Source organism: Chlorocebus sabaeus, chromosome 21 (assembly GCF_047675955.1).
Source record: "Chlorocebus sabaeus isolate Y175 chromosome 21, mChlSab1.0.hap1, whole genome shotgun sequence".
NCBI lineage: Eukaryota > Metazoa > Chordata > Mammalia > Primates > Cercopithecidae > Chlorocebus > Chlorocebus sabaeus.
Window position 1 is genome coordinate 89633695 of NC_132924.1, and position 18912 is coordinate 89652606.

The 18912-nt window shown below is 38.2% G+C and overlaps 1 protein-coding gene across 1 annotated transcript in view; it reads left to right on the forward strand.

Moving 5' to 3' along the window:
• MET (MET proto-oncogene, receptor tyrosine kinase) overlaps positions 1–18912 on the forward strand; it is a 117309-nt gene that overhangs the window by 85552 nt on the left and 12845 nt on the right. The window contains exons 12-18 of the mRNA XM_007982678.3: positions 40–258; positions 6994–7140; positions 8838–8994; positions 9189–9329; positions 12315–12545; positions 14858–14938; positions 16243–16424. Coding sequence (XP_007980869.3) covers positions 40–258; positions 6994–7140; positions 8838–8994; positions 9189–9329; positions 12315–12545; positions 14858–14938; positions 16243–16424 — 1158 coding nt within the window. The remainder of the gene's footprint in view (positions 1–39; positions 259–6993; positions 7141–8837; positions 8995–9188; positions 9330–12314; positions 12546–14857; positions 14939–16242; positions 16425–18912) is intronic.

Below are 18912 nucleotides of genomic sequence, written 5' to 3' on the forward strand. Positions count from 1 at the left end.
TGTATTCTGTTTACAGTGGATAATTGTGTCTTTCTCTAGGCATGTCAGCATCGCTCTAATTCAGAGATAATCTGCTGTACCACTCCTTCCCTGCAACAGCTGAATCTGCAACTCCCCCTGAAAACCAAAGCCTTTTTCATGTTAGATGGGATCCTTTCCAAATACTTTGATCTCATTTATGTACATAATCCTGTGTTTAAGCCTTTTGAAAAGCCAGTGATGATCTCAATGGGCAATGAAAATGTACTGGAAATTAAGGTAAGAAATGCTTTAAACACTGTCTTAAATCATCAGCTCAAACTTAATTGACTTCATAGCTATGTGAATACAATTGTTGTACTTGGCCGTTGTATCTTATACAACACCAGCAAATATATAAGCTTTGAAAAACAAATCTTTTTGGCATAAAACTGAAAGATAAGAATAACCATGGACTGCATTTTAATGAACCATTTAAAAACCCTTTCTTGTGTATGTATTAAAACGTAGCAAATGTGGGACACAAATCCATTAAAGAGGATCCCTGTGCTGCATTATCTTGCTGATGTTATACGTTTCCCCGGACATTTTACCTAAATGTGCTCATTATAAGATAAAACATAAGAGCTGTGAAAGTAAATGCATCAATTGTATCTCTGTACTTCCTTGTAATACTTGGAATTTTGTATCTGTGTGTGGTCTTCTCTAAGCTAATTTGTAAATGGAACTAGATATCTGCCACCTTAGGAACATATTAGCTTCTAAATATAATTTAATAGAGAATAACAGGTCATCTTTTCTAAAGCAAGCCTGTTGCAAACAAAGAACACTAAGACCCAGAAAGGTTAAGTGATTGACAAGTGACAAAAGAGTGGCAGACTAATAAAGACTAGAGTGCAGCTTTTTTATGTCCCTTCAGTTATTTCTACTTCAAATAATAACACAGGCAAAATGCTCAAGACTTGAATTATTCATAGCTGCAGTCACTAGAAACAGCAAAATATTTATCCTTCAACATGTTGTTAAAATGTTTAGAATTTTTTTTTCCTGAAAGATGATCTGAATGCAAATATGAACAAACATAAAGCAATAGGATAGTCTTTATTTGGGTGCAATATAGGCTTTCATGGGTCATCTCCATCTAAGTAATAATATATTTCCATCAAAATTTTTCTGACTTTTTCAACAAAAATTTAACTACAGCCCAACTTATGCATACGTTCACGCTTATACAAGTTTACTAACCTCATTATTGTGTTTTGTACGATAATTAAGCAAGCCCAGCATGAAATTGAATGGAAGCCCGCTTCAATGAACAGTGTGTTTACAACAGCAAAGTCCTTTCATCTGCTTCTTTAATTAGTTTTAGAAAGGGAGAAATAAGCTTTTATCACTTCTTTTTTTTTTTTTCAATAAAACTAATCTAGTGTGACCTTTTGCTTTCAACAATTACTGTTTTTGCCATTTGAAAGATTCCAATTGGTTTTTCTTGATGATAACAAAGGTTTATGTGCAAATAGTTTTACACCCAGAGAAACTCTATTTTTCTGTTTCTGTATCTATGATGAAGGGATTAGAGATAAACGGTTCTTTATCTACCCTTCCAAGCACAGTCTTTATGGAAGAGAAAACTTCTTTTTCCATAAATTAAATACCCATTATTCAACATCCTACAAAATTGTTGGACCAAGAAAAACATAATTTGGCATCATCCTCGACCTGTCAATGGTATTCCCAACGTGGCAAAAGGGTCTTCTAGAGACAGACACAAAACATTTTATTTTCTTGCCTATATATAGAATAACTCTTTCTCTAACAAGTGTATAGCACCTGCCACGTGACAGAATAGTAATCTAGTGGGAGCAGCGGCAGTTCAGGGAGATTATTTTAGTATCATGATTCAACATTTTTTCATACTTCACTTTACTTATGTATGAGAGGAAAGCAAAGGCATAAGAGAATATTTCTTGTGTCAGCAATCTAACTCTTTATCAATACATTAAGTTGATCACATTAAAACTTCTACCTCTCGGCCAGGCACGGTGGCTCATGCCTGTAATCCCAGCATTTTGGGAAGCCAAAGTGGGTGGATCATTTGAGGCCAGGAGTTCGAGACCAGCCTGGCCAACATGGCGAAACCCCATCTCCACTAAAAATACAAAAATTGGCTGGGCGTGGTGGTGGGTGCCTGTAATCCCAGCTACTCAGGAGGCTGAGGGAGGAAGATGACCTGAGTCCTGAAGGCAGAGGTTGCAGTAAACTGAGATGACACCACTGCACTCCAGCCTGGGAGACAGAGCTAGACCCCATCTCAAAAAAAGAAAAGAAAAGAATAAAGAAAACATGTACTTCATCAATGAAAGTGCTCTGGACAGAATCATGTGTTTAGAATGAGATATGTTCTTTATTGCCAGGAAGAGTTCATGCTCCTCATGCAGCCATGCATGCAAGAGTTCCTAGGCTGAAAAGAGATTGTGATCGTTTCCTGCCGTAGTTGTGGGAGTTCCTCAATTCGTAGTAAGCCCAGTGACTACACCATGGGCAAAAGGGTGAGCCAAGTTTGGATGACAGAACACAATAGGGGTCAAGCATAAGTCACCCCTCAGAATGAATCCCAAGCCCCATGGATGGAGTAGGTGGTTTATGGCCAAGGCTTCAAGTCCCCCAAGACCAGTTGTAGACAGTGGTCATCAAAAGTAGGCACCTCTTTGTGGGTATCCATGACTCCCCAAGAACCTCTATCAACAACAGCTCATGTTTGTATGGAATTTTACAGTTGACACTGTACTTTGGCATGTTTTATTTCATTTGAGTCTCATGTGGACCTATGCAGTTGGGAGGTCAGTGATGATGACCCCCATTTGTAGATAGGTAAACAAAGCTTTAGGAAGATTAGCTGATTAGTCTTGGGTCACCCAGGGAGCAAACAGCAGAACTGGGGCCCACACTCAGGCTTCTTGGTTCCAAATTTGGTCATCTGTCACTGCATGCACTAAATTACAGTATTTCTTATATTAACTCTCATTTTTTTTTTTTTTTTTTTTTTTTTTTTTTTGAGAGGGAGTCTCGCTCTGTCACCCAGGCTGGAGTGCGGTGGCCGGATCTCTGCTCACTGCAAGCTCCGCCTCCCGGGTTTACGCCATTCTCCTGCCTCAGCCTCCCGAGTAGCTGGGACTACAGGCGCCCGCCACCTCGCCTGGCTAGTTTTTTGTATTGTTTTAGTAGAGACGGGGTTTCACCGTGTTAGCCAGGATGGTCTCCATCTCCTGACCTCGTGATCCGCCTGTCTCGGCCTCCCAAAGTGCTGGGATTACAGGCTTGAGCCACCGCGCCCGGCCTAACTCTCATTTAATGTATACTAAAATACCATCATAGAGACGCTTTTCTATCATGTGCTATTTATATATCTATGCAATTATTTAAGGGGAAGAGCTCTTAACTTTTTATAAATATCTAAAAATTGATTCTGTTTAAAGAAATTCTGTATTTCTTCCTAAGTAGCTTATTTCTGACTTTTTATGCATGAGCATATTTTATGAAAAGTAGAGAAGTATTCTGTTTCATGCTGGAACAAGGACTGCCTGACATTGCCTTGGGGGTTTATCCTAATCTGCAGCATATAGGAATCTATGGGAATAAAGATGCTTCAAAAGTTCAATCTGGAGAAGTCAGGTCAAACAAGAGAAAGGAGCACAGGAAGATGAGCCAGGCAGGGAGCAGGGACTTGGTCTATGTCACTGTCATCACAAGAACAAATGCTGAGAGCTCAGGTGGAGGTGAAGCATCAGTGTATGGATATTGGAAGGATCAAGAAGGAAGCATGGTTCTGAATCATCCCAATCCACCTGCTGCCCAGAGCCAGCCAGAGGTTGTCCTTCTCCCTTTGAATAATTTATCTGCAACTCTCCCCCTCAATCTCAGTCAAAACCACCATGAACTCAGTTCTGAGTCCAGACAGGATAAAAGTGAAGGATTCTTTTCTCAGAGGTTATTTGGCCCAGTGTCAAGACCTATTCTTATTAATGGTGCTCATAGCTTACTCTCAAACTAGTATTTCTTTGTGCTGCCCAGGTTAATGGGCATTCTGATACATATACACACACACACACACACACACACATTTTATATATATTTAGAATATATATATGTGTGTGTGTGTGTGTGTGTGTGTATTTTCCAGGGTAGTTTCATAGTACCTAATAGTAAAGATAGTAAAAAATCTATTCCTGTGGTTTCGTAGTTCCTAGTAGTAAAGGTCCCCAACTAGCCAGAAAAGCCACCAGTTTAATTTTGGTTTGCCCACCTTTTCCCAAATGGCCAGGGAAGTTTTCCCCAAAATGCCTATTAACATGTGGTGAAACTCAGTTCTGAAGTTGTCTGTGAAGGTTCATTGCTTGGTTCCTAAGTTGAGGGACTTGTGTCCTCTATGTGAAGTGTAAATCTCACCCCCTCACCACCACCTCACTAATTTCCTACTGCTGATCTCCCTGGACTTTGGACCTTCGCCTGGCTGGGTCCTGCTACCAAACTGTACTGACTTGCCCAGACCCAGCCTGTGGCCACTTGGATGTATGAAAACTTGAAGGACGCTTCCTCTCATAATGTTATTTTTCAGATCCTACCCACTTCCACTCCCATCTGCTCAGTTGTATAGCCATCTTAGACATGAGTCCCCAGGCCTGAATCCTGGATAGAAACATGTCACACCAGGCCAGAGTTGGCGAGGAAAGAGACTTGGTACATCCTGATATAGCACATTGGGCGTAATTAGTTTTTATTTTTGAAATGGATCCATTTTGACATTGCAGTGAGAGGAAGAAATCCTTACTCATCTTTATATTCTCAGTGACTAGAACTGTGTCTAACACACAGTAGATGGTAAGTAGATTTTGTGTCAAACGGAATTTGATTTGCTTCATGATCTAGCCCCTTTCTGGATAATAGTTTTCCATATGTAAAGCAGGTAATAGTTCTTCATATGTAAACCAATAATACCTACTTCAGGGGGAGTATATTTTCAGGATAGTATGAGATGGTTATAACTAAATTGCTCTATGTCTGTTGGAGATTAAAGATCAGAAAGCTCTCTCTTTTGTTGCTTTATTTTTAAACCCACTTATTATGAATTTAGTGACTGAAATCACCCTGAAGCAGTTGAATGACTTTTATTTAATAATAGTTAATATTCAACAATAAATATTAATGTAATTAATAGTAAAAGTTCTAAATAGAAGTTTTTTAACATCTCAATAAAGCTATGTTTATTTTCTTTTAAATGACAAAATTTAGCCCATACCTTTTGAAATTTTTTCCTTATTTGGGCCCCATTGTTATATAGAAGTGAGCTACAAGTATCACTTTTGTAATATCTGGGATTTTACACCTCTAAAACAATTATATATATAACTGATTGTAGTTGCTTATACAAGTCACTACTTACCATGTATCCTTTGGTATCTACATATAACATAAGATGTAGATATGTGATATGTGATGTGGATGTGTAATCTGTTTTTGTTTTAGAGAAGCCTCTATGCAACAACCAAGGAGATCCTAAGCCTGAAACAATAAGCAGTGAAAACGCAAATGTTGTACATTCATCGCTTCCCCCAGCCTTAGTTACTATCTAAGCAAACAAGACACATTTTAGACATTTTCTCATAAATCAAACCCTACAGCTCTTTAATCTCTTTTCTTTGTCATTCCCTGAATTCCCTACATTATGTGGATAAGGGCTTTATTCCCCTTCAGACCTAACCAACAAGTTGTCGTTTGAAGCCCTGAAGTCGTCTCTTAGATTGATGTGCTTCTGTGTGTGTCGGCCTGTGTGGCTGACCTGGTTCAATGAACTACACATACTGCTTTTAGAAGTATCATAAGGATAGGGTTTGTCTATATCCATTTTATCTGAAACTCCAACATCAGGTTATAAAGAAGTATTTTCTTCCCACTTCTTTTCCTAGAGTAATAACTGCCTGACCAATCAATCTATTGAGATCCATATGAGACCATGTATGTGAATGGAGTTTGCCAAGTATTAAAGATTATATAAAACAAAGTAGCAGCATTGTAGCTATTACGGGCTGGTCTTTATCCATAAGAAAAATAGTAATATGTTTTGATATATGTCACCTCCTCAAAATAATAGTTTGCTCAATAAATAACTGTACTCATTAGGTCTTGATATGAGAAATTATACCTAGGTTTGCACTTCTTTTGCAAGGCTAATTATTGGTTTCTCAAACAAAACGTTGATGTTTTTAAAATGCCTGATAGCAACTTCAGTTAACTAAATATGTCACATTAACTAACTTCAGAAAAATTTTTTGTGGAACTATGTAATTGTTCAAAGTAATAGAATTGTGCTCTCAAATTATAATGGTCATACAGCATCTCACATAAATTTCTTTAAAAATGAATTCATTTATGCATAGGACTCAAGTGTGCAAGAAGGATGAAAGTAAACTACCCGACTCAAACAAAGAAAGAACGTATTAATATTAGCATAACATAATACAGTGTTAATACATTAACAATGATTTAACATCAGATTTCTGGAGATGAGACCCAGGCATCAGTGTTTTTTAAAGTTCTCACTGTGATTCCAAAAGCAAAGTCAAGGCTGAGAATCTCTGCATTAGGCAGTGTTAGGTTGTGCAACAACAGAATCTCTAAATGGCATCTTTTTTGCCAAACATTGATAGCCCCGAAGACATTAGTGAGGTGATGATAGGTAAGACATCATTCTGAGTTTAAGGATGTGAAGCAAGAACCTCTTTCCTTTTCTCTAAGGTCCAATTTGATGCAAAAGCTATATAATTCCTAACTAATACGTGCCCTGAAATTGTCTTGCTCCCCTTTAGCCATCCCAATTGCCATAAAAATCAGTATCATAGAATCATGTGCCTTGGCAAGCAACATGGCCTGTGTTTGCAGTATATTTATATTCTTTTGCCATTGTTAGCATTCCTGCAGAACTGTGAAGTGTTAACAACCTTTTTTTTTTTCTTCCAGGGAAATGATATTGACCCTGAAGCAGTTAAAGGTGAAGTGTTAAAAGTTGGAAATAAGAGCTGTGAGAATATACACTTACATTCTGAAGCCGTTTTATGCACGGTCCCCAATGACCTGCTGAAATTGAACAGCGAGCTAAATATAGAGGTGGGATTCCTGCATTCCTCTCATGATGTAAATAAGGAAGCCAGTGTAATTATGTCATTCTCAGGCTTAAAATAAATCATTAAAGCTCATTTATGTGTGGGTTTTGGCTCATCAACTCAGCCTCCATTCCTGTTGTTATTTTAGAAATAGTGAGTTTTTTTGTCACATTGTCTCCTTCCCCAAGATTGGGAGGTAGATCTCAAAAGTTCTTTCAACCCACACTGCTTCTCCATCATGCCACACTCTTCCCAAACTTTGCTGTAATTTTCAGAAGAAATAAGGATGCCTCCAAGAGTGTCCTTCTACTGCCTCCCACCACCCCAGGAGGCCAGAGCCAGTGTTCCACTGCCAATCACAGTGATCACTAATGCATAGAGTCTCATAAATAAAGGAAGGTGCATGTATCAAACAAAGTAAAATAAGGATTAAACTACTTTACAGTAACTTTTTTCATGTTGACAGCTGAATCAAACAACCTAGAACCAAAGCAAGTGATCTTTTCTTATTCTTTTTGTAACAGATTTATTGTGATGTAATTCACAAACCATGCAATTCACCCATTGAAAGGGTACAGTTTAATGGGTTTTGGTATATTACGTTGTCAATTTATTTGAATTGTGGTAAAATATATGTAACGTAATGTTTGCCATTTTAGCCATTTTTAAATGTACAATTCAGTTGCATTAATTTCATTCACAGTGTTGTATAACCATCGGCATTACCTAATTCCAGAACTTTTTCATCACCCCAAACAGATACTCTATAATCAATAAGCAGCAATTCCACATACCTTTCTCTCCTCCCGCTCCTGATAACTTCTAATCTACTCTCTAGCTCTAGAATTTGCCTATTCTAGATATTTCGTGTGAGTGGAATCATACAATATTTGTCTTTTTGTGTGTGGCCTATTTTACTTAACATAATGTTTTCAAGGCTCATCCACGTTGCAGCATATGTCAGTACTTCATTCCTTTTTGTGGATGAATAATATTCCATTGTATGTATCCCACATTTATCCAAGAGTAAGTGATTTTTAGAGGGTTCCTGAAGTCTTCTGAAAGTTGTGAAGTGGAAAAACACACAAAAATTAGAAAATCAAAGGCTGAATCATGAGATCAGAGTCGGAATTTCAGAAGGACCATAAATCCTAAAAATCATAAAATGTTAGAGCCAGAAGGGACTTCAAAGATTACTACTGTGTATCAAAACTGAAGTAAAAGTATTTTGAGACTTTATTGTTCCATCGTAACAGTACAATTATTTACCTCTTATGGGAAGTCTTCTCTGCCCTCCACCCCACCATCCAGGACAGAATTAATGTCCCATTGTCTCTGTTGATTACTATTTAGTCATACTTCTATGGTACATACCACACTGTACTGTAATCATTTATTTATATGTCTGTCTCCCCTTCTACACTTCAGTCCTGTTTTTTGTAGATCTTTTTATCCCTAATACCTAGTTACAAATACAAACAGCTAAGTACCATATAAGTACTTCAGGGATCAATGTCCCCTAATTATTTGAACACTGGAGCAAAATTGAGGAATCTCTTACTATCCTGAAAGCACTTATGCCATTTGTAGAATGGCAATAACCAGGTGGTATTTGGGGCCCAAAGAGGTTGTGCTACAACCTGTGTAGTATAAATATCTATCATGGCTAAATGCTGACTTTTCTTTATTTGTCATTTTTAGTGGAAGCAAGCAATTTCTTCAACCGTCCTTGGAAAAGTAATAGTTCAACCAGATCAGAATTTCACAGGATTGATTGCTGGTGTTGTCTCAATATCAATAGCACTCTTACTACTACTTGGACTTTTCCTGTGGCTAAAAAAGAGAAAGCAAATTAAAGGTGCATTTTTGTTACGGTTCGTTTTTAGAAGTTACCTTAAGAACACAGTCATTACGGCTTAAGATTGTCATACATTCTTGTGTGCTGTCTTATACGTAGTCCATAAAACCCATGAGTTCTGGGCACTGGGTCAAAGTCTCCTGGGACCCATGATAGCCATCTTTAACAAATTCTTTCTTTCTCTCTGTTTTAAGATCTGGGCAGTGAATTAGTTCGCTATGATGCAAGAGTACACACTCCTCATTTGGATAGGCTTGTAAGTGCCCGAAGTGTAAGCCCAACTACAGAAATGGTTTCAAATGAATCTGTAGACTACCGAGCTACTTTTCCAGAAGGTATATTTCAGTTTCTCTTGTTCTGAGAAATACCTATACATATACCTCAGTGGGTTGTGACTTTGTTGTTTATTTTTGGTTTTGCATTTATATTTTTATAAAAACCTTAAAGAAGTATTTACCTCTGACAAATAAGTATTTGACACAGCATTAAATGGCTCTTATTTTTAAATGAACCATGTTCATTTAAAAATGTATATTACATTTATATTACATCATTAAAATCATATTTTAATCATATTTTAACATAAAATCATATTATATTATGATTTTACATTATGATTTTAGAGTCCTTAAGCTCTCATCTCACAAAAAGGTTAATTTTGAAATCATTTGAGCAAAAGTAATTTGTTTATGATCTAAGTGCAATGGTAAGAAATTGTGAAGATCTCTTTTACAATCCAGGAAGAGTTAAGTTACAAAATACAGTTATTTAAATGTAAGCTGGAACTGCTGCATTTTTTACCTGTTGAAGCCCAAACGTTGAAACTATACTGTTAGTAATTCTTTGAAGTGTTCTCAATGAACTGTTAGCACACAGCCTTTTTCCCACAGTATTCTAGGACTTGAATGTATTTTGAGACTTAGCCAAGGAAAACCTTCGATTACACTATGACAAAAAGGAGGGGTCAATATCATCAGCTTTGTAAAACACTATGCCTAGTAATGTTCAGGTTAACCAGAGCTTTTCACGTTGTTTTATTTAAATCTCCTGGTAAAAGCAAAATGTCTGTATTGTATCAGCTCCATTATCTTTAGAAGTTACAGGATGTGAGTCAAGTACAAGCATTTCCTTGGTTGAATATTTACCATTGGACAAATAAAATGAGTCATAGATCATTGAGGACACTGGAAAAGTTAGAAGTTGCTCATCCAAACAAGTTCAAGAGCAAGGAAGCACTTAACATTTTAACATTTTCAACACTTACCACCTCTTGCGTTTTGAAGTTTATGTTACTTCTATGGATATACACATAGTAAACATTGTCTTTGCCCTGATTCCATTCACCTTTAAAAATCCATTCCTTTAACCATGTGGAAAAATCAAACCTAGTTTATTGTTTTGAAATTTAGATCTATTTAGTATTTTATACCCACATTTAGTATTTTATATGCACATTTCATAGTTCTAATCTGAGATCATTAAAATTTACAAATTTTCTTTGAAAAAAAAACTTACCTAACCTTCTTTGAACCTCCTTACTCAACAAAGCTCTGTCATCATTGCTAAGAAGGTTGAGTTTCACACTCTTTTCTCCACTGAGCCTGCTCCTTGGAGACATGAAAAGAAAACAGGTAAAAGAGGGTCATCTAGAGAGAATGAGAAAATAGGTGCACAGCCAAAACCTAATGAAGAGGCAACTGCAGATCTTTCCTCTCTACATCTGGTGAGGACAGCATTCTCATCAGTCTTTTTCATGGAGACCTAGAGTTCTATGTGGTGTGACACCAGGGTTGCACAATGATGGTTTCAATTGGTTTCTGCACATGTTTGAATTTAAGCTGAAGAGTCACGTTTTCATGCCAAAGGACTTTTATCCGTGTCTCACCAAGAATTTCCCTCAATGTCTGCACCCTTAAGCATTTAGAGCTCTGATCTCCAGATGCAAAGTCTTGGGAAGTGAGGATGAAAGAACTGAGTTTAGAAAGGCTGATTGGCATTTCCAGTTTCCTAGGGAAGGTTTAGAGACCCTGACTCCTTGGAATTAAAGGAGCAAGTACTCAGCTAGGCTCCTTCCTTCCTCACCCACCCAACATTTCAGGTACTTTCCTGATCTTCCACATCCCCTTTAAAGGTTGCACCTGTCTTGTTTCTGGCTAGTGTCTACTATAACTGGTGCCCAAATCATTGATGCCCAAAGCTTTTCTGGAACCACTTTTGACCAAGTTCGTTTATTATTAATCAAACTGTCCACTGTAGAAAATACTAAAAATGCTTAAGTGGGATTAGGAATAGTCAAGGTACTAACAGCACTCTTTTTGTGCCCTTCTCTCAGATTCTGATTCTCCTGCTTATTTGCAAACAAACGATGTATTTTGGTGCCAATAGGGAACCCCCACATAACCCTCTCCCTGTGTTACATACTAATACATTTCAATACTATTCCTAGTTTATCTTCATGTCAGTTGCTGTGGCTATGATGCCCCCTCCTTGATATGTATGAATTCCCAGTGGAAAGAGAAAGGGAAAGTGGAGAGGATGACTTCTTGGCCCTATTTGGCATTAAGAAATTGACTATCAGCACAATTTCTTCCCCTGAAATGAAAAACGTTTCTCCTTGCAAAAGGGAACTTTGCCTGAGGTTCTTACAGAGCTTTGGTTATAAAGATCAACTTATAAAGAATGCTTACCCCTTTCGTAATGCCCTTAACTAAACAATAAGGATGGTCCACTAGCCGAGACCTAACATAAGTTCCCTAAACAACAGTAACACTAAATCCAGTGCCATCACTGCACAGTGGAGAATTTACCACTAATGTGAAAAGCTTTCAGTTCTGGGAATATAACCAGTATTTATTTCTAATCATATGTGTACTTTTCCCTTGGCCAGGAATCCATAGGTTTTGCACAATAGTAATTAATTCCATTAATAAATAGTAGTCTCTCAAAAAGGCATCTTTTTCATTTTCTTACATTTGAGCTGGACTTTTGTGAGATCAGGCAATTGCTCAACTACCTTTGTTGCTTCCATTCTTAAGGACATGGTATATTCAAAAATAAACCATAAGCATGGTTTTTTCCTATTGATAAAAAGAGAAATGTCTAAGGAAATGAGGGTAAAAAGCTTTCAAAGTTAATACTTAGTCTACTTAAATGAAAATCTGTGAACATTTTATGAAATGCTTGTATATATAACTCAGTATCTTTCCCCAAGTTATTATCATCTTTATCAAACTAATTCCACTATAAAAGCTCTTCCTGTCTCAATCCCCATTAAATGAGGTTTTACTGTTGTTCTTTAATAATTTTCCTTCATCTTACAGATCAGTTTCCTAACTCATCTCAGAACGGTTCATGCCGACAAGTGCAGTATCCTCTGACAGACATGTCCCCCATCCTGACTAGTGGGGACTCTGATATATCCAGTCCATTACTGCAAAACACTGTCCACATTGACCTCAGCGTTCTAAATCCAGAGCTGGTCCAGGCAGTGCAGCATGTAGTGATTGGGCCCAGTAGCCTGATTGTGCATTTCAATGAAGTCATAGGAAGAGGTAAGTATTTCCACTCAGCTTTTTGTTAAATACGATTTTCCAGTAAGCATTTTATCTTTGGCCTTTGCAGATTAGGAACTTAGACAATGGTGAAAGCAACGGACAGAGCAGTGATAACAAGTGTACTTGATTTCTGTTCTGTAGAAATGCAGCCCTGTAAATCATGTCTGTGGGGATTTGCCCCCGTGCATGGAAGCAATTGCATAATCTCCCAAACATATTAGAACTAAATCACAGTTCATCCTCATCCTATGCGTACTAGCAACTATAGTTTCTTCGAAGGTGCCATTTACTTTCTTCTAAAATTCAGGGCCAAGTGCAGTGACTCACACCTGTAATCCCAGCACTTTGGGAGGCCGAGGCAGGCAGATCACCTGAGGTCAGGAGTTCAAAACTGTCCTGGCCAACATGGCGAAACCCCGTCTCTACTAAAAAATACAAAAATTAGCCAGCCATGGCGGTGGATGCCTTTAAGCCCAACTACTAGGGAGGCTGAGGCAAGGAGAATTGCTTGAACCTGGGAGGCAGAAGTTGCAGTGAGCCAAGATTGTGCCACAGCACTCCAGCCAGGGTGACAGAACGAGACTCTGTCTCAAAAAAATAAAGAAATATAACTAACTAACTAAATAAATATCACTCCTTTCATTTTGGGTATTTTTATTCAATCTCTCTCCAGCCTTTATTTACCCTGAGAACAGTGACAAACTCTACGAAGCCTGGTTTATAGCAGTTTGTACACTGCTGGGCGGTATCAGAAGACAGAGAATTTATAGCATTCCCCTGATCTAAAGCAACATATATCATCTCTACAATGCACTCCCATGTCTTTATACAAAGATAAATGAATATTTGTAATAAGCTAGCCAGAGCAGCAATAACAGCTAGCATAAACAGTATTTGTGGAAATATTTAGCAGGAAAAGAAACCAATCAAAAACCAGGAAATGAACTTCACCCTTCTTGGTTTTTTTTTTTTTTTTCTAAAAAGCTTTTACTCTTAATACTAAATGGCCTCTGATCCCTTTTATTCTATATGTGCTGCAAGAGGTTGTACAGGCATCTGCCAGTGTGATACAAGAGAAGCTGACGGCGTGATTTGCCTTATATGAACACAAGGCCTTCTCACTTTCCTGTGGTAGCATCCACACATTCTTCTGTCAAACACCCCAGGACGTAATCCTTCCCGTGCTCCTTCTTCCCCAAGAGTGACTTCACTGTTAACAAACATCTTTCCATTTCTCTTCAGAGCAATATATAGTTCTGTCATAGGCCTGTAAATCCCAGTAATTGCACCAATTTTAGAGTGTGTGGACTCACTAATTGTGTTGTAATTCTACACATTGGAAAACTCGAATTTTTTATCATGAAAGGTACAAAAATGGCAATTTTTTTGAAGTTATAATCACTAACAGCTCTATAAATATTAGCTATTATGTATTTATATGTTTTTCTCCAGGAGAATAGGAGCACTCAAAAGCATAGGTTTTATTTTATTCTTCTTTGCATTACTAGAGGGTAGCCTAATGCCTGACACTCACACACTAGGCACTCATGGTGTCTTGGCCAGCTGGATGAATTAATTAGTGAATGACTTACACAGCTATTAGACATTTGGCACCTCTGGGGAAAATTACTGCCACTCGATAAAAGGCTACCATTGGGAAAATTATGTGGTCAAAGCCAGAGAGAACTGGATGAAGTGAGTCAGGGTGAATTGGCTTCATTTGGGCAACTGCCTTTCAGTTTCTGCCAACCTGGGTTACGTATTAACCAGTGACTAATGGGGAAATCCTAATTCTATAATACTAATCTTATTTTTAATGGTAACGTTTTTATTTCATTTCAGTTTATTAGAATATAGGGAGCTTATTTTATGTGTTCTTTTAGTTCTTATTTATGTGTTTATCTTAGTTCTTCATGTGGGTTAACTTTATTTTCATATTTTAAAATACTATGTCATCCTTAAAAATACATTTATTTGATGAGGCAGATGTTACTCACCTTTTCAGTGGTTCCACTATGGTTGAATATTTTATTAGATTAGCCTTTAATATGAGTCATATCACCTACAACTTATTCATGAATTAAATCATCACATTGCTTATATCCTTGGGTGAAAGGTGTCACATCTACATATATATTTACAAACACACCTACACACCTACAGTGGTATTGTTAAAAGTATTTTTTAAACATACTCTTTTGCTGTATAGAAAGAAGAAGGAATAAAACGAAGCTCATAAAAGGCTTGATACATAATGATTTCATAATTAGATGTGATGCAGTACTAACCAAGTTCTTTCTTTTGCACAGGGCATTTTGGTTGTGTATATCATGGGACTTTGTTGGACAATGATGGCAAGAAAATTCACTGTGCTGTGAAATCCTTGAACAGTAAGTGGCATTTTATTTAACCGTGGAGTATACTTTTGTGGTTTGCAACCTAATAACTAGCTTATAATAAAATGTTGATTTACACTTTCCCCTTGTGGAAAAATCAGCTACCCCTGAAATTATGGGCCTAATCCTGAAAATTTGTTTTGTTCTAGACTTTTATTGAACTATTTCCTCTGAAATGATCCCTCAGAGCCCTCATTAGTAAGGGGGTAAGAGAAATGAGGTTCTTGGATGAACTGAGTATCATTTAACTATAACTATGTTTGGCTTATAATATTTGTTTTGCAAGTGACATTTATGGAAACTATTGGAAGCATGTTGGCACATACAGTAGTAATGACTCATTTTACCCGGAGGCATTACTATAATTATTTTTTAACCACAACTTCCATTAAAAAGATAAAAAATGAAATAAGACAAACAGGAGAAAACGACGCTGGCCAAAAATTGAAAAATTGTAAGTATGGTAATACCTCATTTATCCACATTTTTGGAGAATGAGGCATTCCACATACATGAACTTCCTAAATAAATGAAACTTACCCCTTTTTAGTGCTGGAACATTACTTAAAATTTTAGCTGTTATTGAGAAAATCTTTTTAAGATGAAATGCATGCTCTGTTTAAGGGAATGCTTCCAAATACAAACTAAGTCTTTATTGGTGACCCCAAACCATAATTACAGCCATAAATTACTATATTACACAAACAGTGTACTCCACATACATAGTGTCCCTGGCTCTGCCTGTGTTGACAGATCTCACATTGCTTGCGTTTTCTACTCCCATTTCTCATTTTCTGCTTGCAAATTGCAGCAGCCTGAAAAATGGTAACCAACTTTACTACAAACTTTACATGGGACTTAATGAGCTTTAAGTGCACAAATGAAAAGGTTTTCCTGCAAGATACTTTACTGCCACAACTATTTCAGTCTTTTTAAAATATAAATCGACATGCTAAATAGTGTTCTACATGGTTAATTTTGTTGGAAGTCTGACCATGAGGGAAATAAAGGTACAGTCTTTATGAAACCTAAGTACAAACTTCGCACTAAGTTTATAGGAGACAATCTGGTGGCTGACTGGACTCTATCTTGCAAAAGTGGGTGTAGGTGACTGGAAGGTATAGTGCAGAGTGGCATCATTCACTCAGATGTGTTATAAAAAGAACACTCTGCAGTCAAACCCTCAGGACAAGATGCTAACTGTATGGCTTGCCATTTCATTGCTCTTCCTATCTAAATTTGACAAAGTATTCACTGTTCCATAATGAAGTTAATGTCTCCACCACTGGATTTCTTAGGAATCACTGACATAGGAGAAGTTTCCCAGTTTCTGACCGAGGGAATCATCATGAAAGATTTTAGTCATCCCAATGTCCTCTCGCTCCTGGGAATCTGCCTGCGAAGTGAAGGGTCTCCGCTGGTGGTCCTACCATACATGAAACATGGAGATCTTCGAAATTTCATTCGAAATGAGACTCACGTAAGTTGACTGCCAAGCTTACTGACTGGCAGACTAGCTGTATGCTAGCCATCCCTTCAACATAGGCCTGCTTTGAGTCTTTAAAAAGCTAGTAGCCAAAGATGCACATTTAAAATATTAGCATCATTCAAATGTACCTCAAAGTCTTCTATCCTGGTGGGAAATAGTGACACCCGGAAGAGTTTCCTGGACCAGTGATTCTCACTTGCTCTGCAAGCAACCTTGTTCTACCTTCCCCCGATAGGGACATTTAGTCATCTTTGCATGTCTACTGTGTGCCAGAAACTGTGCACAGCACAGGAGAAGTGGAAGCTGAGCAAGCCTCAGCCCATATGGAATGTTAACTCTAGAAGGCATTGAAAAACTAACTCCAGGTGCGTCCCTTGCTGTTCATCGCCCTTGCCATCCACTCTCATTCCTCAGGACCTTTGCACTTGTGCTCCCTCAGCCTGGAACACTCTCCCCGCAAATAGCCACATATCTCACTTCCTCATCTTCTTCAGCTCTTGACCGTAATGTCATCTTCAACATAAGCCTTCCCTAATCTGTTTAAAAATTGCAACTGACCACCCACCCTCATGGCTACAGACTCCTCTTCCCTGCTCTATTTTCCCCCATCACACTTACCATCATCTGATACACAAGGCCTGAGCTGTTCAATACTATGGCCATGAGCCACATGTAAAAGGAGGTTAGTTTGAACTGAAGTGTGATGTATGGTGTAGAATACATCCCAGATTCTGAATACTTAGTATTTAAAAAAAGGTGAAATATCTCACTGGTAGGTGTTTATATTGATTACATGCTGAAATATTTTGGATTTGGGGGGTTGAAATATATATTGTGAAAATTAATTTCACCTGTTTCTTTTTATTTTTGAGTATGGCTACTAGAAAATTTTAAATTACGTGTGTGACTTGCTTTATATTTCTATTGAATAGCACTGTAGTAGATAATAAACAATAGCTATATAGATGCATATATAAGCATATATATATACACACAACCTCATCCCATTAGAATGGAAGCTCATGAGGGTAGGATTTTTGTGTATTTTGTTCACCGCTATGGCTCCAACACCTAAAACAGTGTTTAGCACATAGACTGTCAGTAAATAGTTATTGAATGAATCAGCTAAGGGTTACAAAACAAGGTTCTTAGGTTCTTGCAAGTGGTAGATTCTTTTCATGACATTTATGCCAGGACTTAAAAGTCGCCAGGCCAGGACAAGGGAGGGTGGGAAGAAGAATCTCAAGAACTGAATTCATAGATGGCCTCAGGCTCTGTCTTTGTTCCTGCTCTCCAAGTCTCTGTGGGAGATAATGAAGTTGATCAAAAGCAACTTTATAAATATGGGGTCAAATTATTAGAGAAACTAAGCTCTAGGAGAGTAATGAGATACTACTCAGCCAAAAGAATAAAACATTCCCTGGTAGTGAACTTTTGCAGATAAGGCGAATTGGCCTACAAAGCACACAGCTGCCCTGATAGACTTCCCTTTCCCGCTTCAACTTTTGTTATTACCCTGATGGATTAATGTGGCTGGAGGTACTACCTTCTCTAGGGTACTGTTACCCCAGGATTAAAGCATGATAGAGATTTCTTGTTATCCAGAACAGAATAGTGCCATGGCCTTTTTTAATCCAAGGAGTTGATAGTGAGAACAACCCCAAACCCAGATGTGTCTTAAAGAGAAACCTAAAACCAGAAACTGGCCTTTTTCTATGCTGTGTGCATTGAGGGGGGCTACAGCCCTTTTGCAGGGTTCCCACTGACTACATCTTGCACTGACAAACTCCTCAGTGACTGTTGAAGGAGAATACCCCTTTCCTGATTGCCAGCCAGTGACATCACCAGACTTAACAGCTGAGTGGTTTGGGTTGATTTCTTTCTGAGCCTCCTCTATTCACAGCGTGTTTCTGATGTTCTGACATCTTGGGCCTTACTGACCCTGGAGGAACTGTCCCTCCCAGGGCTAGCTAATTCCTACAAATAGTAAACAACTTGCCTTCAAAGCATACCTGCCTTGTGCAAACCAACCAATCCAGAGCCCTTACCTAACCTCCTCCTTTATCAGACTCTTATGCTTTGGGCCACTATCCGCTTGCCCTAATCACCCCAGGGCCCAGTTCCAGACAACTAGAACTATCTTCCGAGCCTGCTGAAATACTCCAGATTGGCCAGCTCCAAACCTGCCTACCCTGCCTTACCAGTTTCTTTCCAGGGAAACCACAATGAAGGCTCTTGCTCATGTTTCTCCCCTCACTGTCCCTGCCTCCAGACCCCAGAGCTTCCCCCATGTGACCCTGCATGACAGGGTGTTCCCCCTCCTCTTACAAACTGTGAGTAGTAAACTATCCTTTCAATGGCATTGGTCTCCTGTTCTGTTGGCCTCATCATACCTGGAAAATAATGAAACCACATTTTAAAACATCTCCATTTTCCCATCTGGAAAATGGAGCCTATAACACCTGCCTGACAGAAGTGT